Source organism: Schistocerca serialis, chromosome 1 (assembly GCF_023864345.2).
Source record: "Schistocerca serialis cubense isolate TAMUIC-IGC-003099 chromosome 1, iqSchSeri2.2, whole genome shotgun sequence".
Classification (NCBI taxonomy): domain Eukaryota; kingdom Metazoa; phylum Arthropoda; class Insecta; order Orthoptera; family Acrididae; genus Schistocerca; species Schistocerca serialis.
Genome location: NC_064638.1, coordinates 918,583,056 through 918,602,978, shown reverse-complemented (window position 1 = coordinate 918,602,978; position 19,923 = coordinate 918,583,056). Strand labels below are relative to the sequence as shown.

Sequence of the window (19,923 nt, the reverse complement as noted above, 5' to 3'; positions counted from 1 at the left end):
ACAACAAGCCCAGTTTCATTGGCTGCTTCACAACTTGAGCCATCTGGATCCTTCCCTCCACTGCCAGCTTCGCTGAACTGCACATCTGGAAGTTGTAATTGCAGTACATCCTCAGCTCCCGTAATTGTCCTGACCTCAATCTCAGGTAATCCACTGTCCCTTACCCTACCCCCAATAGTTTCCCCTTCCTCTGCCCTTTCACCCCCTCCCAGTTCATACCCCTGTGTCACCCTCAATGTGTGCCGCTTCCCACCAGCTGCTACAATTGTGCCAGCCCATGTACCTGCCCCCTCCCTTTTGCATTCCCAACCAGCATACTGGCTGCCTCGAATCATAGTAAGTTTTCTTTCGTGTGTGCCTGTCAACGACTCAACGGTGAGTGGTCTCCTTTAATACTTTATTTACATTCTACAAGAACTTTCCTATGAAATTTTTCTTTAAATTTATCATTTTAAATTTTCATATAGAAATTCAGTTTCTCAACAAAGCTAACTATTTCTTAAAGATACTTAACTTTAATTATATAGTGGAGATGCTGAGTCGTGATAGGCACAACAACAAGATTCACACAATTATAGCTATCGGCCATTAAGGCCTTTGTCAGCAGTAGACACACATACACACATGCACACACAAACACTCACACAAACACAACTTGAACACATGTCTGCAGTCTCAGAGAGCTGAAACTACAATGCGGGCAGCAGCACCAGTGCATGATGGGAGTGGCAGCTGGGTGGGGGTAAGGAGGAGGCTGGGGCAGGGAGGGAGAGGGATAGTATACTGGGAGTGGCGGCAGTGAAGTGTTGCAGTTTAGACGGAGGGCTGGAGAGAAGGTGCGGAAGGGGAGGGGGGTAAGCAGCGGAAAGGAGTGAAATAAAAATAAGTTAAAACACTGGGTGTGGTGGTGTAATGATGGCTGTGTAGTACTGGAATGGGAACAGTGAGGGGGCTGGATGGGTGAGGACAGTGACTAACGAAGGTTGAGGCCAGGAGGGTTACGAGAATGTAGGATGTATTGCAGGGAAAGGTCCCACCTGCGCAGTTCAAAAAAGCTGGTGATGGTGGGAAGGATCCATATGGCACAGATTGTGAAGCAGTCATTGAGATGAAAGATATCATGTTTGGCAGCGTGTTCAGCAACAGCATGGTCCACTTGTTTTTTGGCCACAGTATGTCGGTGGCCATTCATGCGGACAAACAGTTTGTTGGTTGGCATGCCTACATAGAATGCAGCACAGTGGTTGCAGCTTAGCTTGTAATTCACATGACTGGTTTTACAGGTAGGCCTGCCTTTGATGGGATAGGTGATGTTAATGACTGGACTGGAGTAGGTGGTGGTAGGAGGATGTATGGAACAGGTCTTGCATCTAGGTCTATTACAGGGGTATGAGCCATGAGGTAAGGGATTGGGAGCAGAGGTTGTGTAAGGATGGACGAGTATATTATGTAGGTTCGGTGGACGGCGGAATACCATGGTAGGAGGGGTGGGGAGGATAGTGGGCAGGGCATTTCTCATTTCAGGGCACGACGAGAAGTAATCGAAACCCTGACAGAGAATGTAATTCAGTTGCTCCAGTCCCAGGTGGTACTGAGTTATGAGGGGAATGCTCTCTGTGGCTGGACTGTGGGACTATGGGAGGTGGTGGGAGACTGGAAAGATAAGGCATGGGAGATTTGTTTTTGTACAAGGATGGGAGGATAATTACTGTCAGTGAAGGCTTCAGTGAGACCCTCGTTATATTTTGAGAGGGACTGCTCGTCACTGCAGATGCAACAACCATGGGTCCCATTCCAGTAATCCAGCAGGATCTCCAGTCACTACTCAAATCCGTAGGCCCATCCCAGAACCTCTCCCCAGAGGCCATCTCAATATTTACCCCTACCACTCCCCGCACTCCCACCTTTCTAAAGGCCATAAACCCAACCACCCAGGACACCCCATTATGGCCAGTTACTGTGCCCCCACTGAGAGAATCTCTGCTCACGTAAACCAACACCTTCAACCTATTACCTGGAACCTATCCTCCTATATAAAAGATACCAACTATTTCCTCGACCAAGTCTCCACAGTTCCTGTCCCTTTACCACACGGTGCCCTGCTTGTCACTATTGATGCCACCTCCCTTTACACTAACATTCCTAATGCCCATGGCCTTACTACTATCGAGCACTACCTTTCCAGACACCCTATGGATTCCAAACCAACAACCTCTTTCCTACTCTCCATGACCAACTATATCCTCACCCACAATTACTTCTCCTTTGAAGGCATTACCTACAAACAAATCCATGGTATGGCTATGGGCACTCGCATGGCACCATCTTATGCTAACCTATTCATGGGCCATCTAGAGGAATCCTTTCTAAAAGCCAGAGTCCTAAACCTCTCACCTGGTTCAGATTCACTGCTATCTGGATTGAATGTGAGGACACTTTATTCACATTACTCCAGAATCTCAACAAATTATCCCCCATTTGCTTCACCTGGTCCTACTCAACCCAACATGCCACCTTCCTAGATGTTGACCTTCGCCTCAGAGATGGCTACCTCAGTACCTCTGTCCATATCAGACCTACCAACCACCAGCAATACCTTCACTTCGACAGCTGCCACCCATTCCATACCAAGAAGTCCCTTCCATACAGCCTAGCCTCCCGTGGTCATTGCATCTGCAGTGATGGGCAGTCCCTCTCAAAATATACTGACGGTCTCACTGAAGCCTTCCTTGACCATACTTATCCTCCCATCCTTGTACAAAAACAAATCTTCCGTGTCCTGTCTTTCCAGTTTCCCACCACCTCCCAAAGTCCCACGGCCCGGCCACAGAGAGCATCCCCCTCGTAACTCAGTACCATCTGGGACTGGAGCAACTGAATTACATTCTCTGTCAGGTTTTCGATTACTTCTCGTCATGCCCTGAAATGAGAAATGTCCTGCCCACTATCCTTCCCACCCCTCCTACTGTGGTATTCCGCCATCCACCGAACCTACATAATATGCCTGTCCATCCTTACACAACCCCTGCTCCCAATTCCTTACCTCATGGCTCATACCCCTGTAATAGGCATATATGCAAGACCTGTCCCATACATCCTCCTACCGCCACCTACCCCAGTCTGGTAACTAACATCACCTATCCCATCAAAGGCAGGGCTACCTGTGACACCAGTCATGTGATTTACAAGCTAAGCTGCAGCCACTGTGCTGCATTCTATGTAGGCGTGACAACCAACAAGCTGTTTGTCCGCATGAATGGTCACCGACAAACTGTGACCAAAAAACAAGTGGACCACCCTGTTGCTGAACACGCGGCCAAACATGATATCTCTCACCTCAGTGACTGCTTCACAGCCTGTGGCATATGGACCCTTACCACCAACAGCAGCTTTTCTGAATTGTGCAGGTGGGAACTTTGCCTACAATACATCCTACGTTCCCGTAACCCTCCTGGCATCAACCTTCGTTAGTCACTGTCTTCACCCATCCAGCCCCCTCACTGTTCCCATTCCAGCACTACACACAGCTGTCATTTCACCACCACACTCAGTCTTTTAATTTCTTTTTTATTTCTCTCCTTTCCACTACTTACCCCCCCCCCCCCCCCCCCCCTCCGCACCTTCTCTCCTGCCCACCATTTAAACTGCAACACTTCACTACCGCCATTCCCACCATACTATCCCTCTCCCTCCCTGCCCCAGCCTCCTCCTTACCCCCACCCAGTCGCCACTCCCATCATGCACTGGTGCTGATGCTCGCAGTGTAGTTTCAGCTCTCTGAGACTGGAGACGTGTATGCAAGCTGTGTTTGCATGAGTGTATGTGTGTGTGTGTGTGTGTGTGTGCATGTGTGTCTACTGCTGACAAAGGCCTTTATGGCCGAAAACTATAATTGTGTGAATCTTTTTGTTGTGCCTATTGTGACTCAGCATCTCCACTATATGGTGAGTAGCAACTTTTCTTCTCTGGCATTATTACCTTCCATCCTGGTTTTTCGATTGTTTGAACTTTAATTACATTGATAATTTGGTAATGCAGTTACCTTCCGTAGAAGCTCTAATTCCTCTCTCATTTAGTTCCACAAAGTATGTTAGTGAAACAGAATAACAGTTTTTCAATCAGTTAGGACAAATACATCATAGCAGCAATAGATAAAAAGTTTTGGGAGTAGGTGTTATGGTTATAGAGAAAAATACAGTGGTAGTCCTTGCCATGAGTCCATGTCATAAAAATAACATCAATGAATGTTAAAAACACAGTGTGTTAGGTGTATCTGATACATAGGAATTATTCTTGTAGCTGTCAAATAAATAAATGGACATATGTTTCTACATGCAAGACACTAATCATTTCCCCTGCCACTTCTCCACAGATCTTGCCCATTACAACCAGCCTCATAAATGGTGTGGGTGTCTCTGTACACCAATTCCTCTCTGCTCAAGACCTTTCTGCCACAGAAAACTAACTTCCACAATGTTCCACAAACATGGAACCTAAACACTGCCTACCCAAGTTTTTGAGCCAACTAAATTTCACAGTTGAGTGTCTGAAGTTAGTGATTCTTAAAGGTACCACTGATTTTCCTTATTTTGTGCTAGAGAAAGGTCAAGGTAACTGTGTGAGCTATGGCTCACTGAAAGTATTTACTCCATAAATATTATGACAAAAGAAGGGAGAAAAAGTTTAAAAAACTGACTCTCATTTTAATCCTGCTGCGGTTTTCAACAAACAAATACCACTGAATTACTTCATATTGAAATGATATAACACACTACTTTCTATAGATTGTTCTTACATTTTATCACCTGTATGAAACCAAGTTTTCAGAGGAGTTCATAAATGGCATGAAATAGGTTTTCCGTGTGATGTTTTATATGTAGGTTCAGTATATGGTTTGTATTGTGAAATTTTATTTGGAAATGTGCATACTCATTTGGATGTGTGTAGGGTGAAACATAAAAATTGGCAAAACAGATGGAGTCATCAGTTCATTAAAGGAAACTAATTTTGAACAAAATGATTCATGCCTAGGAGGCAACATGAGGCAAATTTAGTGACACAATGTGCATACATTGATATTCCTGGCACATTAAACCTATATGCTGGATCAGGACTCGAACCCGTGGCCTTTTCTTTCTGCAGGCTAATACTCTACTGACCAAGCTTTCCAAGCATGATTCACAACCCGCCCTCAAGGATTTATTTCCACCACTCCTTCTCAAACCTCCCACACTTTATAAAAGTTCTGTTGCATACCTTACAGAACTAGCACTCCTAGAATAAAGGGTATTGTTGGGACATGGCTTAACCACAGCCTGGAATATTGTTCTCAGAGTGAATTATACTCTGTTTCACAGAAATTCTTCTGGCTGGGGGACTGTTTCCAGAATGGATTTTCACCCTGCAGCAGAGTGACAATTCATTATGGAAACAGTCCCCCAGCCAGGAGAACTTCTGTGAAGCGTGGAAGGTAGGAGATGAAGTACAGGTGGAAGTAAAGCTGTGAGGGCAGCCTGTGGGATGTGCCCTCTGTCAGTAGAGCACTTTCCCATGAAATACAGATGTCCCAGGTTTGAGTCTTGGTCTGTACACAGTTTTATTGTGCCTGGAAGTTTCAGATCAGTGCACACTCTGATGAAAAGTGGAAATTCATTCTGGAATAGCATATATTCTTTTGAAAACTGAATGAATATGTCTAAAACTGATACACTAAGAAAATAAAGGTTACCAGTTCCTGCAGAGAGGGTACTTAAACATCCATTTTCATGATCCTGTCATGATTTTTCAGTTCGCTGTTTAATTTAATGGTCTAAAACATTTAATATTGGCTGCATCCTGAGTAACAATGTGGTCCTCCAAGTAAATCATTTATTGCATAACTGACTGTAGAACTGGGAATTATGCATTGGTTACCAGATAATGACTGCAATTTTCTCTGTGCCAGTTCTTACATTGCTCTTCCTTGACTTCTACCAAGCAAAAGGACCTTCTTGGTATTCATAACTGTTTGATTATGAGCACTATGTTCGAAATTTATGTCCTTACTGTCAGGTTTCCCCTATACCTAACAATATATTTATCATAGAAACGAAGATTAAAATTTGTAAATTTTACACTATCTGCTAAATTACTTACCTCTTTTTGCTATATCAATTAAAATACAGTGTTATGACTAACACCTGCCGTTAACTACAAGATTAAATTCCTGTATATTATACTTTGTTACTGCCTGATCACCCACAAAAATTGTGACCAGTTGCTTCTTTTCTATAGATATATCCTGATGCTTTTTAGACTGTTTTGTGGAAGGTTACATGTATTACAGAAGTCAATGTGGAAAAGTGCTGTCCACACATTGCTAACTGTTCCTGACATTTCAAGGGTAAGCTTCCACAGTCATGTTTTCTCTTCCCTCTTTTGGCACGTTACATTATAATTTTTATGCTCATTATTCAGAGGACTACAATTTTACTAGACTCCTGAAGGATGTTGAAAGGTTTGGCACTACTTAAGTTGGTATTTGCTAGACTCATTTACTCATTCACCACATTCAGTGGATCATAAGAACTGTTATTTTTCAACTACATTAAATAGCTGCTGTTTCTCTCTTATTGTGAACTCATGCCTACATGACCTCATTAATGTTTACTGCAGAACTACAATTATCTATTTGATAAAGAACAGAGGTCTGTTTATAGTGAACATAGTTAGTTGTCACACACTTAACATTGAGATGTGGCAAGCTGGGAGAGCTTCGCTAGTCGAAATTCCTCCTTAAATAAATAGAAAATTTTTTCTCCTCTTTTAACCATTGTACATGTAATGCTGTTGTTGTTGTTGTGATTGTGGTTGTGGTCTTCAGTCCTAAGACTGATTTGATACAGCAGTCCATGCTGCTTTAGCTTGTGCAAGCCTCTTCATCTTCAAATAAATCCTTCTGAATCTACTTTCTGTATTCATCTCTTGGTCTCCTCCTACAATTTTTATCCCCAGTGCTTCCCTAGAATACTAAATTGGCGATTGTTTGATGTCTCAGAATGTGTCTTATCTAATGATTCCTTCAAGTTTTGCCACAAGTTTCTTGTCTCCCAGTTCTGTTCTGTACTTCCTCATTAGTTATCTGATCGATCCATCTAATCTTCAGATTCTTCTGTAACACCACATTTCAAGAGCTTCAATTCTCTTTTTATCTAAATGGCTTATCATCCATGTTTCACTTCCATTCATGTCCACACTCTAGACAAATACCTTTAGAAAAATTTTCCTAACACTTGAATCTATATTCGATGTTAACACATTTTTCTTCTTCAGAAATGTTTTTCTTGTTGTCATTGCCAGCCTACATTTTATATCCTCTCTACTTTGCCCATCACCAGTTATTTTGCTTCTCAAATAGGAAAACTCATCTACTACTTTAAGCATCTCGTTTCCTAATGTGATTCCCTTAGTGTGACCTATACCATGGAAAAACCAGGAAGGAATAATGACAACATTATGAAAAGGATGAATTGCTACTCACCATATAGACGAGATGTTGAATCATGGACAGGCACAACAAAAACCCGTGGTACAATTAAGCTTTCAGCTGAAAGGTCTTCTTTTAAAGTAGAAAACATGTGCATATTTGTGCATGCCAACTCTCTCTCTCTCTCTCTCTCTCTCTCTCTCTCTCTCTCTCTCTCTCTCTCTCTCACACACACACACACAAACACACACACACAAACACACACACACACATGGACACAGTCTGTGGCCACTGAGGCCAGGCTTAGAAGAAGGCCTTTGGCCAAAAGCTTAATTGTATAGTAGTCTTTTTGTTGTGTCAGTCTGTGCTTCAACATCTCCTCTAAATGGTGATAAGCAATCTACCCTATTTATATAATGTTTTCATTATACCATATGTGCACAAGGCTGCTAAATTCTTATTCATGTAGCATTTCACTAAGTTTCATTATCTACAATATAATTTACAGTTTGCTGATTTAGTTCATATGGAAACATTTTATTTAAAGAAATCTTCGTGATTTATGGCACCTGTAAGCCAGGTGCATGTCAGAATTCAATCCTGCTGAACACTGTTTTTTGATTGACATAGCATATTTTAAAACCCCCATTTTCATTTTTAACAAATATTTTAATTTTTCCAAAAGCTTATGTTTCAAAAGTTATTTATATTTAAAATTTTCATGTTTGAGAATGTTCCAATCCAAAGAAGTACTTCTTTGCTAAATGCAATTTTACAGTTTACTAGCCCTGATTTTTCTATTCCTAAAAATGTATACTTTCACTAAAATAACATGTTAATTTATTTATTATTCCAATTATAAAATCACACTTTCTAAAGTATTCTTGGCAAATTTTGGGAATCCCATTTCATTTTAAAACTTTCATAAAACAGTACCTATTATTTTCCTATTTTGTAATTATACTGACTTTTGTTAAAAAAAATTACTTCTGTGCTATTGTGTCTTTGTATATATTACCTTTACTGTTTCTTAAAGTATCCACATTGGTTTAAAATCATTCTTTTTAAGTATTTTTCATGTTTGTTTCTGTAGTTTATAAATATGGACATACTTCATAAGAGCACATACTTCAATCAAAGTGGTGCATATGTATACATCTAGATATTTAGATACATCGTTTACATGATACATAGTTTACAAGTATGGACACATATAAAAAGAACATATACCCCCATTAAAAGAGAACATGAGCATACTTGGAAAACATAATGCAGAAAAAACTGGAAAACAAAACAAATGTAATATCTCCTACTTATCTTCTTCGTTTATAAAATCATCCACACTAGTAACATTTGCTTTTCAAATATTTTTCAATGTTTCCACCTGTGGACTATAGCTTGCAGTCCTTGAACTTTGAGCACATTTTATTGCTTAACTTCAAGCCATGTAATATGGAGTATTTTCAGATAATATTAATCTGTGGAAAGGTAACATGTAGCCTAATCTTGTTTGTGCCAGTTTTCATAAGCACGTGTAAATGAATTTCCCTCAAAAAGATGTGGGTTTTTTAGCTTAAAGAGACGTGTTTCATACATAAACATAGAGAGAATTGTCAGTAAGTCAAGGCTTGTAAATAAAGGTTTGCATGATTGTCTATTGTTGTTCCAATCATAGCTCTCATAATTTTTTTCTGTAGCTTGAACACTCTGAGGAGACTTCCGTTTTCGACTTCCCAAAAATTTATGCCATATCTTACAACTGATTTAAAAATGCAATATACACAATTTTCCCAACAGCTAAGTCAGTTGGTTTATTTAGAACCCTCACTGCACAAACAAAACTATTTAAGCATTTCAGTAAGCAATCCACACGATCAGTCCATGACAAGTTTTTGTTTATGGTCACTCCAAGAAATTTAACAGATTATGCAGTTATCAGTTCTCTGCCTTTCTAACTTAACTGCATTATTATTTATTTAATTTTCTAGTTCTTGAAGAGCCTGTTTCATTTTCTATACTAATTCTTCAGTGTTTTTACAGCAGACTACTGCTGTTGAGTCATATGCATACAGAATCGTATCAAAAGTTACCTTATCTGGCATGTCATTTATACAATATAGAAATAGTAACAGGCCTAGTATGGGCCCCTGGGGTACACCTCCTTGTATTTCCTTCCTACTAGTGCAAGGTTCCTCACCCTTATGTTGTATAACTACCCTCTGTTTCCTATTTTTGAGATAAGATGCAAACCAACTTGAAGATTTTTCATGGAAGCAATAAGAAGCTAATTTGAGATGCAGCTGCTTATGGTTTTCCATATCAAATGCCTTACTGAGGTTACAGAAGATACTGGACACACTCTCCTTGTTATTGAGGCATTTTCTTATTTTAGTGATTAGTTCATTAATAGCATACACAGTGCTTCAGCCCTTCTTAAATCATACTGATTGTGAAGAACAATGTTATGTTTTTTGTTATATTTTTCTAGTTGGTTACACACTATTTGCTCAAATATTTTAGAAATAATTGGTAGTGTTGATACTGGGCGAAAATTTCCTCTTGTCTGCCTTTTTTGTGGATGGGTCAACTTCTGCATACTTCAGTCTGTCTGGGAAGAGCAGCCCTCATCAAACGATTGATTTACCATGTGACAGAGGTGGGGTGCAATGTTATCACATCCTGCCTTTATTATTTTTGTTGGAACTTTTCCCAGCCCACAGACTTGAGATTTTTTTATTGATTTTATAATGTTAGCAACTTCATATCAGGATACATCAGTAAATTTGAATTCTCCTTATCTGTGCCACATTACATTGGAACTTATGTGTGGAGAAGGAAGTTCATCAATTTCGTTAGAATTTATGAAATACTTGTTGAATTCTTTGCATACATGTCTGGAGTTTTTAATCATTTCCCCCATGTATTTCTAATTTATGATTATAACTTTTTGATTTTTCAGCACCTATTTCAGCCTTGGCAATATGCCATACAGCTTTTGATTTATTTGTGGCATCTGATATGTATTTACTGTTTGCCATTTGTTTTGCTTGTTTAACTTCTCTGCCAAATATTATTTGTTTATATAGCTGACAAACTCTGCATCATGGTTGTTCTTCGCTTCCATGTGCAGTTTCCTCTTTCTAATACTAGAGACCCAATGCCTTCAGTTTTCCATGTTTTTTTTTTTTTGCAGTTTTTGTCACATGCCATTATGAAGGGGAAGCATTCACTGAAAACAGTCATGAATTTTGATGCAAAAGCATTGCATTTTGTGTTTACTGAGTTCCACTTGCTGAATGACCAGGAAGTTTCATTTAGTTTTGAGACAAATGTATTCCCATCGTGTTGCCTGAAGTTCCTGACTCATTTCACTGTTACAGTTTTATCTAAATTTGGCAATGAGATAAAAAGGGCTGACCAGTCAAATATACCTAATTCTAAGATGAACTTTTCTGTAGCACCATAGTTGATGCTGCTCACTATAGTATATATACATGTTGCAGAAGATGCTGTTATTTTAGTGTACTCGCTAAAGTTTAATGTTAAGCCATTTGTATATAACATGTCCTTCAGAGAAACAGCAAACCTGTCATCAGCTCTTACATTTACGTTGAAGTCAGTGCAAATTTTTTTACATAACTTTTCGACCTGCAACCTACACAGAAAGGTTTCAAATTTGTCTAGAAATGCACATGTAGCTGAATAGTTGGGAATATGATATATGTTAATAATTAATATGCCACATTCCAAAAGTTCAGTGCAGCAGCTTTCAAATAATAATTCCTCATTTAAGTAATTAAAAGTCCACCTGACTTCACAGTTTAGTGATTCTTCTACTAGAATGCGTGATCCTCCAAAACCAGTTTTTTCTACAAAAACTCACTGCTAAATTGTGACCTGAAAGTGAGTTTATCAAGTTTATATTTTCACTTTCAAAACAGTGTTTTTTTAAGCGTAGAACTTTTACAGAACTTGTGTTCTCCAGAAATACTTCTAATATCAAAAGGATATATTTATACTCAGTGTAAAGCTCACACATTGAGTTGCAGACAGGCACAATGAAAAAACTGTCAGCACTGAGATTTTCGCCAAAGCAGTGGTCATGTGTGCATGAAGTGTGCTTGCTTGTGTGATTGTGTGTGTGCTTACTGTTTCTTTCTGAAGAAGACTTTGGCCAAAAACTCGTTGTGTACCTGGTTTTTCATTTGTGCTTGCCTGCAACTTAATGTGACATCTTTATGGTGAGTAGCAATCAATCCTTTTCATAATTGTGTTATCATATTGATGTTCATAAATACAAAAAAGCTGATTATCAAACCTGAATTTAGTGTTAATGAAACTGAAGAGCATACTTTGCTGCATAGTGTGCAGTTATCATCATCGTTGTCATCAGCAGTGTAGAGTACTACAATATACACAAGTTATTGTGATCTTGGCACTCTATCTTCATGGCTTATGTGAGTGCTCAGGAATATTCCAAAGCCCCTTCCACAGTGCTCAGGTTTATGAAATTCATTTGTATTGCCATTTCTTGGTGTAGGAACGTAGGAAAATAAATCTGTGTTCATAGTACAATATGTGACTTATGCACAAAATATTTTTCCACATATATGATTCAAGGTCAGAAGAACTCTCATTCTTATACTGTAATTGATTCAGATGTTTTCTGGTACATGCAATATTTAATTCTGTAGTAAGTTACTGGACATGTTATCTGATTTGGTTGCCATTGATTTCAGTGTGTTGTACACTCCTGGAAATTGAAATAAGAACACCGTGAATTCATTGTCCCAGGAAGGGGAAACTTTATTGACACATTCCTGGGGTCAGATACATCACATGATCACACTGACAGAACCACAGGCACATAGACACAGGCAACAGAGCATGCACAAAGTCGGCACTAGTACAGTGTATATCCACCTTTCGCAGCAATGCAGGCTGCTATTCTCCCATGGAGACGATCGTAGAGATGCTGGATGTAGTCCTGTGGAACGGCTTGCCATGCCATTTCCACCTGGCACCTCAGTTGGACCAGCGTTCGTGCTGGACGTGCAGACCGCGTGAGACGACGCTTCATCCAGTCCCAAACATGCTCAATGGGGGACAGATCCGGAGATCTTGCTGGCCAGGGTAGTTGACTTACACCTTCTAGAGCACGTTGGGTGGCACGGGATACATGCGGACGTGCATTGTCCTGTTGGAACAGCAAGTTCCCTTGCCGGTCTAGGAATGGTAGAACGATGGGTTCGATGACGGTTTGGATGTACCGTGCACTATTCAGTGTCCCCTCGACGATCACCAGTGGTGTACGGCAAGTGTAGGAGATCGCTCCCCACACCATGATGCCGGGTGTTGGCCCTGTGTGCCTCGGTCGTATGCAGTCCTGATTGTGGCGCTCACCTGCACGGCGCCAAACACGCATACGACCATCATTGGCACCAAGGCAGAAGCGACTCTCATCGCTGAAGACGACACGTCTCCATTCGTCCCTCCATTCACGCCTGTCGCGACACCACTGGAGGCGGGCTGCACGATGTTGGGGCGTGAGCGGAAGACGGCCTAACGGTGTGCGGGACCGTAGCCCAGCTTCATGGAGACGGTTGCGAATAGTCCTCGCCGATACCCCAGGAGCAACTGTGTCCCTAATTTGATGGGAAGTGGCGGTGCGGTCCCCTACGGCACTGCGTAGGATCCTACGGTCTTGGCGTGCATCCATGCATCGCTGCGGTCCGGTCCCAGGTCGACGGGCACGTGCACCTTCCGCCGACCACTGGCGACAACATCGATGTACTGTGGAGACCTCACGCCCCACGTGTTGAGCAATTTGGCGGTACGTCCACCCGGCCTCCCGCATGCCCACTATACGCCCTCGCTCAAAGTCCGTCAACTGCACATACGGTTCACGTCCACGCTGTCGCGGCATGCTACCAGTGTTAAAGACTGCGATGGAGCTCCGTATGCCACGGCAAACTGGCTGACACTGATGGCGGCGGTGCACACATGCTGCGCAGCTAGCGCCATTCGACGCCAACACCGCGGTTCCTGGTGTGTCCGCTGTGCCGTGCGTGTGATCATTGCTTGTACAGCCCTCTCGCAGTGTCCGGAGCAAGTATGGTGGGTCTGACACACCGGTGTCAATGTGTTCTTTTTTCCATTTCCAGGAGTGTATATGTACTGTAACTATTAGCTAAGAAAGAACACAATGTCATTTGTTTCTTTGTTTGTTTTTATGAGCCAAGTTGTTTTATTCATGGAGTGTTTTATTTTTGTACATTGTAGATGCATTTTATTTTTCTGATAACAGAGTATAAGGCTTTGCAATAATTGTGTTAATGGGGTTAGCATGTCCTCTGACTTCAGCACCAGTAGAGGTTTCTCTTCCTGGCACAAAGTGTTAACCATCTTCTGTTCCTAATTTGATTTAAGATACTGTCATTTGCAGCAGACAAGAACAGGTTGCCAAGTGCTGCAGGAATATGTATAAAAATAATTAGTTTGTCGTCTACCATGACAGAAGGCAGTTGTTGACTTTCTCACGAGAGTACAAAGAACACACAGGTCTAATTGATAATTTTTTTGTACATAGGAACAGAATTAGTAACAAAAGTGTAAGATAAATTTTAGGTGCTCTTCCTGACCATGACGGACATCTGTTGAGAATGCATGATGTGAGCCCTGTTAACAAGAGCAGTTTTGTCAATAGATCTTTCAATCAGCAAAGGAAACCTGCAAACCTTCAGCAGGCATATGCAGGAGTTTCAACGGGACACTGCACATCAGGCTAAATATGCCAATGATACATTTAAGTTATTCCTGAACGACTTTGTTACCATCTTACTCTGTTTCTTAAGAGAAGACCAAATGATACCAACCTGAGTGAATACAGGAGACAGTGGCTCACTAAGGGAATCAAAATTTACTGTAAACCAAAGAGAATGCTTTATACTTCATTTAGAAACTCTAATAAACCACAGGATATAGAACTCCACAATATATGTTGTAGCATGTTCATAAAATCTGAAACTATTTAGGAGAAGAAGAAATTCTTAGCCAAGATTGCTACAAAAACTTTATCGTAGATAACCTGTTTGTGTAAATCTAAGTTACCATCTTCAGGTCTTCATAAAGGTTTTCACAAACATCTTGTGCCACACAAAATCTTTCCATTGAATTTCAAGGTACGTGGAACATGAAATAACTGATGGATTGACACATCAGAATTAAAATTACTATGTACATCACAATTCTCTCGAACATTGTTGCCATAACATAACATGTCATGCCTACCAGGGGGTCACGAAAGTTGGTCTGGTGTGAATAATATGTCAATCAAAGTGCTGAAGCACTGCTGTAAATTTATTCTTTATGATCTCTGTCATATACACTGGCAGAAAAAAATCACAGCACTTAACAATAACTGATATAGAGTAATGAAATTTTGGGAATACATTTTTCTAGGCAACATATTTAAGTGATTAACATTGCAAACCAGGTTAATGTAAGTATGAGATAAGCTATTGCAAATGTGAAATGCTGATTCATTAATTACCAATGTAACTGCCAGAATGTTGAATGCAAGCATGTGAATCTGCATTCATTGTGCTGTACAGTTGTACAGTTGCCAGTTTGTAGGATGAAGTTTCATGTCTGCTACACTTGGTCAGTCAATGTAAGGACTGGTTAATGCTGGTTGTGGCTGACACTAGTGTTGTTGTCTCATGATGATTCATATAATCCCAATTGGAGACAGATCTGGTGATCAAACAGACCAAGGCCACATGTTGACACTCTGTATAGCATGCTGGGTTACAACATCAGTATGTGGAGAGTGTTATCCTGTTGGAAAACACCCATTCAAATGCTCTTCATGAATGGCAACACAGCATCTCAAAGCACCGAAGTGATGTACAAATATGCAGTCAGGGTGTGTAGCATAACCATGGGAGTGCTCTTGCTGTCATATGAATTTGCACCCCAGACCATAACTCCAAGTGAAGGTTCAGTGTGTCTAGCACATATACAGGTTGGTTGCAGTTCCTCAACTGGCATCCTTCTAACCAAGACACGACCATCACTGACATAGAGACAGAATCAGCTTTCATCAGAAAATACAACAGACTTCCACATGCCCTCCAATTAGCTCTCACTTGACACCACTGAAGTTGCAAATGGCAGTGGGTTGGGAATAGTGGGATGCATGGTACAGAGCATCTGGCACAGAGCTGTCCATGAAGTAATCAATTTTTAACTGTTCATTGTGTCACTGTGGTGTCAACTGCTGCTCAGATTATTGCTACAGATACAGTATGATGCACCAGAGTCATCCACTGAACATCATGGTCTTCCCTCTCAGCAGTGCCACATGGCCTTCAAGAGCCCAGTCATCTTGTAACCATACATTCTTGTGACCAACACTGCCAGCAATGATGTACAGTGGCTGTGTTCCTGTCAAGTTTTTCTGCAGTATCACAGAAGGAGCATCTAGCCTCTTATAGCCATATTTCATGACCTCGTTCAAACACAGTGAGGTGTTGATGTTGATAATGGTTTCTTTGTCACCTTAATAGCATTCTTGACTAACATCAACTCACCACATCCAGTCTCAGAGGTAGCTAATACTCACAACCATTATAGCATGTATTTAAAACAAATCTGATTTTCATCCTCATAGTGGCACTACTGGCGCCACTCTTATGTGACTGGTGTGAAATATGAAAAGACATCATCTTTTAGTTGTAGAAACACCCCTACCAACTTTTGTTTATGTCACACAACTCCTTCTTGGTGCTGCAATTCTTTTTCCATCAGTGTATTTAATAAGTCTCTAAATGAAGGTAGACTTGAATATGAAGTTCTCAAACCACTGTTCAAAAAAGGTGATAAAGTTGAAGATCCCAACTACTGACCAGTCTCATTGCAAATAAGTCTTTCCAAAATATTGGAGAAGCTTGTGTGCAACACAATTACCATTACTAAAAATCAGTTTGAATTGGAAAAGACTATTTCAAGTAAACAGTCCCTTTTCTTGTTTGTGAACCGTCTCCTAGACCCCATAAGGAATAAAATGCCACCAATTGGAATATTTTGTGACCAATCTAAAGATTGAACTGTGTGGATCATAAAATTCTGCCTAGGAAGGGTGGGGACTATGGCTTAAATGGCAAAGTAGAGATGTGGATTGAGTCATATGTAGGTGACAGAAAGCAGAAAATAGTGCTGAATAATTGTACAGTAGTACCTGCCTCCTATTATTGTGATATAGTGAAATATGGAGTACCACTTCACCCAGTGTTTGGTCCCTAAGTTCTTAATCTTCATTTATTATGTCCGCACCGATAGCTGAGTGGTCAGCGTGATGGATTGCCGTCCTATGGGCCCGGGTTCGATTCCCAGCTGGGTCGGGGATTTTCTCCGCTCAGGGACTGGGTGTTGTGCTGTTTTCATCATCAATTCATCCCCATCTGGCATGCAGGTCACCCAGTGTGGCATCGAATGTAATAAGACCTACACCAAGGCGGCCGGACCTGCCCTGCAAGGGGCCTCCTGGCCAATGACGCCAAATGCTCCACAACCATTATGACTGATACAGTACACAACTGCAGTCTAGAGAACACTTTTATCACTGTATTCGAAGAAACGTCAGATTGGTTCACTTCAAAATGGTTGTCCTCAATGTTAACATGACTCAGTTTATTCAGTTTCACACAGTGCAAGGAATACATTGAAATAACATGTGATCACAAAGAAATATTGAGAGTTGAGTCCTCTGTGTTCCTGTGATTACATATTAAAATCAACCTAAACTAGTCAGTTCATGCCCTCAACCTATGTAAAAGATTGAATTCAGCAGCACTTGTCATTTGCTAATTTGAACATATTTGTGGTTTGGAAACAATCAAAGAGCATACTATGGGTATTTCCATTCACTTATGACATATGACATTATACTCTGAGAAAACAGTCATGAACAAATAAAGTCTTTATGGTACAGAAAAGGCTCATCAGAAATATCACTAGTGTCCACCATAGATGTTTTTGTAGAAATTTATTTAAACGGCTGGGGACCATGACCATGCCATGCCAGTACACTTTTTTCACTTATGTGCTTTGTCAACAAGAAATGTGCAATTTGCATATAAACAGTACATATCATAATGGTTATACAAGAAGTAAACATGATCTTCAAAAAGATATAAAAAGTCTCGGCATGGTACAGAAGACAGCACACTGTTCAGTACTAAACGTATACAATAAATTTCCAGTAGTCAAACCAGTCACTGGGGAACTAATTAAAACTTTTAAAAAACCCAAAACTGTATCTATTGAGGTAGTTTTTCTTTTCTTTACAGATTTTTTGACAGTGTGTAATGCTTTAAAAGTGTGTTTAATTTTATGTGTTACTGTGCCAACTTACTATGTAATATTGATATCTCACTAACTGATCAGATGAATTAAAGTGTAAGATTTGTAATTTGTACATGTGACTATTGTTGGTAAAGTTATTATCTGAGCACTTAGACCTCACTTTTCACAGGTCTGTTTCCATATGAGTCAGACTGTAAACCTTATAACCATTAATATGTAGTTATTACTGTAATAATCTGACACATTCTACATCAAAGCAATGCAGTGACATCCATGATTCATGGACCTTAAAAATAAATAAAAATAAAATAAAATAAAATAAATCTCTTTTGTTAATCTCTTTTCAGTGTTATTGCCATAAACTCTCCCTAAACATTATAAGTCACTACTTGTGATTCTATCATATAGTCTTTTTCCTTTATGATCTAATCCTTATGGTCAGCTTGTTTCATTGGCAGCATTTTGTATCATTGTCAGATAAACAATTCACCATACATTTTACATCTACTTTTGGGTCTGCGGACAAGTTGTCAGTGACCTTCAACTCGCTGGCATAAACTTTATCCTGAAAAAAATAAGAAACTAATAAACAACAACTTAAGGTTATCTCAGTAAGTACCACCTGATACAATAGCAGTATTCAAATCACATTAAATTATGAGTGTCAAGTTATCACTTTATTAATACTGTAACAATTTGATTAAATTTAAATTATTTTTTTGTCTGGAAGCTTCTAACCTCTCAAGGCTATTAATTTGTTTACAACCAGCCCACTCTTATGGCACATTATTTGAAAAAAATTTGAAACACAATATTTGTTAATTTCAAATTCAACATTTATTTTTGTATGTGGCCACTCTCCATCCACACTCCTCTACTGACTCATTTTTTTATTGTTTAGATTAATATTGTATTATCTTAATTGCAGCTGAGTGTATCTTTCTGATTTGAAAATTATGTTCTGGTAAACATAGCACATCTATTGATATTCCAATTAATGCTTTTTTTCCCCCATATTATTACAAGAAGTTAACTCCTTTTATTAAAATGATTCCTTTGTTTTGGCAGATGACATTAAATAATTGTTTTTATAGATTTTTCTTAGTAGCTGTATCAGCTGTAACAATCTAAACTGTGCAGCTTTATATTTTGCAAGTAATTAGAACAAAAGATACTCAAGTATAAATCTGATATATCAAATATTATTTTTTATTTTTATGTCATATGGTGATTTATTAACACAAAGCAACAACACCATTAAGCACTCCTTTTTCCGGGGGGGTTGGTGGAGTGGGAAAGGTAGGGGAGCTAGAGAGAGAGAGAGAGAGAGAGAGAGAGAGAGAGAGAGAGAGAGAAGCCATCCCTTTCTCTCCCTTCCTCCTTCTTGTGTGTGTGTGTGTATGTGTGTGTGTGTGTGTGTGTGTGTTTTTTTTGTTTGCCTTCTCATGAAAATTACAGTATGAGCTGCAGTCTCCAACAGATTATTTATGGACTCCTTTTTCATTCAACACTTCTTCTAAACAATGACTAGTTAATTTTTCTGATATTATTGCTTTATAACACACTTGGTAATTTATTTTATACTTTAAAATATACTGTTTCTGTTACAGAACATGACACTAACATGTTATCCATTCCATTGGGGTGTAAAAGCTGCATATCCTGTAACACCTACAAAAAGAAGCAGAACACCTCCAGGGAAGATCAGCAATGGAAGCTACACTGGCTTTCCTGTAAGTATTTTCATTTTTACAAAAGTATAAATGCAATAATGTAGTTTCTGCACAAATGCCAGTTAGTGTTAGCCCATTTCAATTTGAGTTTTATAGACATAAAAAAAACTACTTTGAGAAAGGCCCTGTCTCCTCAGTTACACTACATAGCTGCTGTTTATGTGCTATTGATAGCTTCATAATAACTGATTACAATGGTATTTTTCAAAGAAATTGAGTCATATTTGTTGTAAAAAAAAAAAAAAAAAGAAAAAATGAAACTTCCTGGCAGATTAAAACTGTGTTCAACAGCAAGACTTGAACACAGGACCTTTGCTTTCACACGCAAGTGCTCTTCCAACTGGGCTACCAATGCAT

General features: G+C 39.7%; 1 protein-coding gene across 1 annotated transcript in view; it reads left to right on the top strand.

The window, feature by feature from the left end:
• The first annotated feature begins 19,444 nt into the window (after window positions 1-19,444).
• The window catches only part of LOC126412303 (cGMP-dependent protein kinase, isozyme 1-like), a 339,254-nt gene continuing 338,775 nt past the window's right edge, over window positions 19,445-19,923 (top strand). The window contains exon 1 of the mRNA XM_050081827.1: window positions 19,445-19,566. Within this exon, the coding sequence (XP_049937784.1) occupies window positions 19,447-19,566 (120 nt within the window). The 5' untranslated portion in view covers window positions 19,445-19,446. The remainder of the gene's footprint in view (window positions 19,567-19,923) is intronic.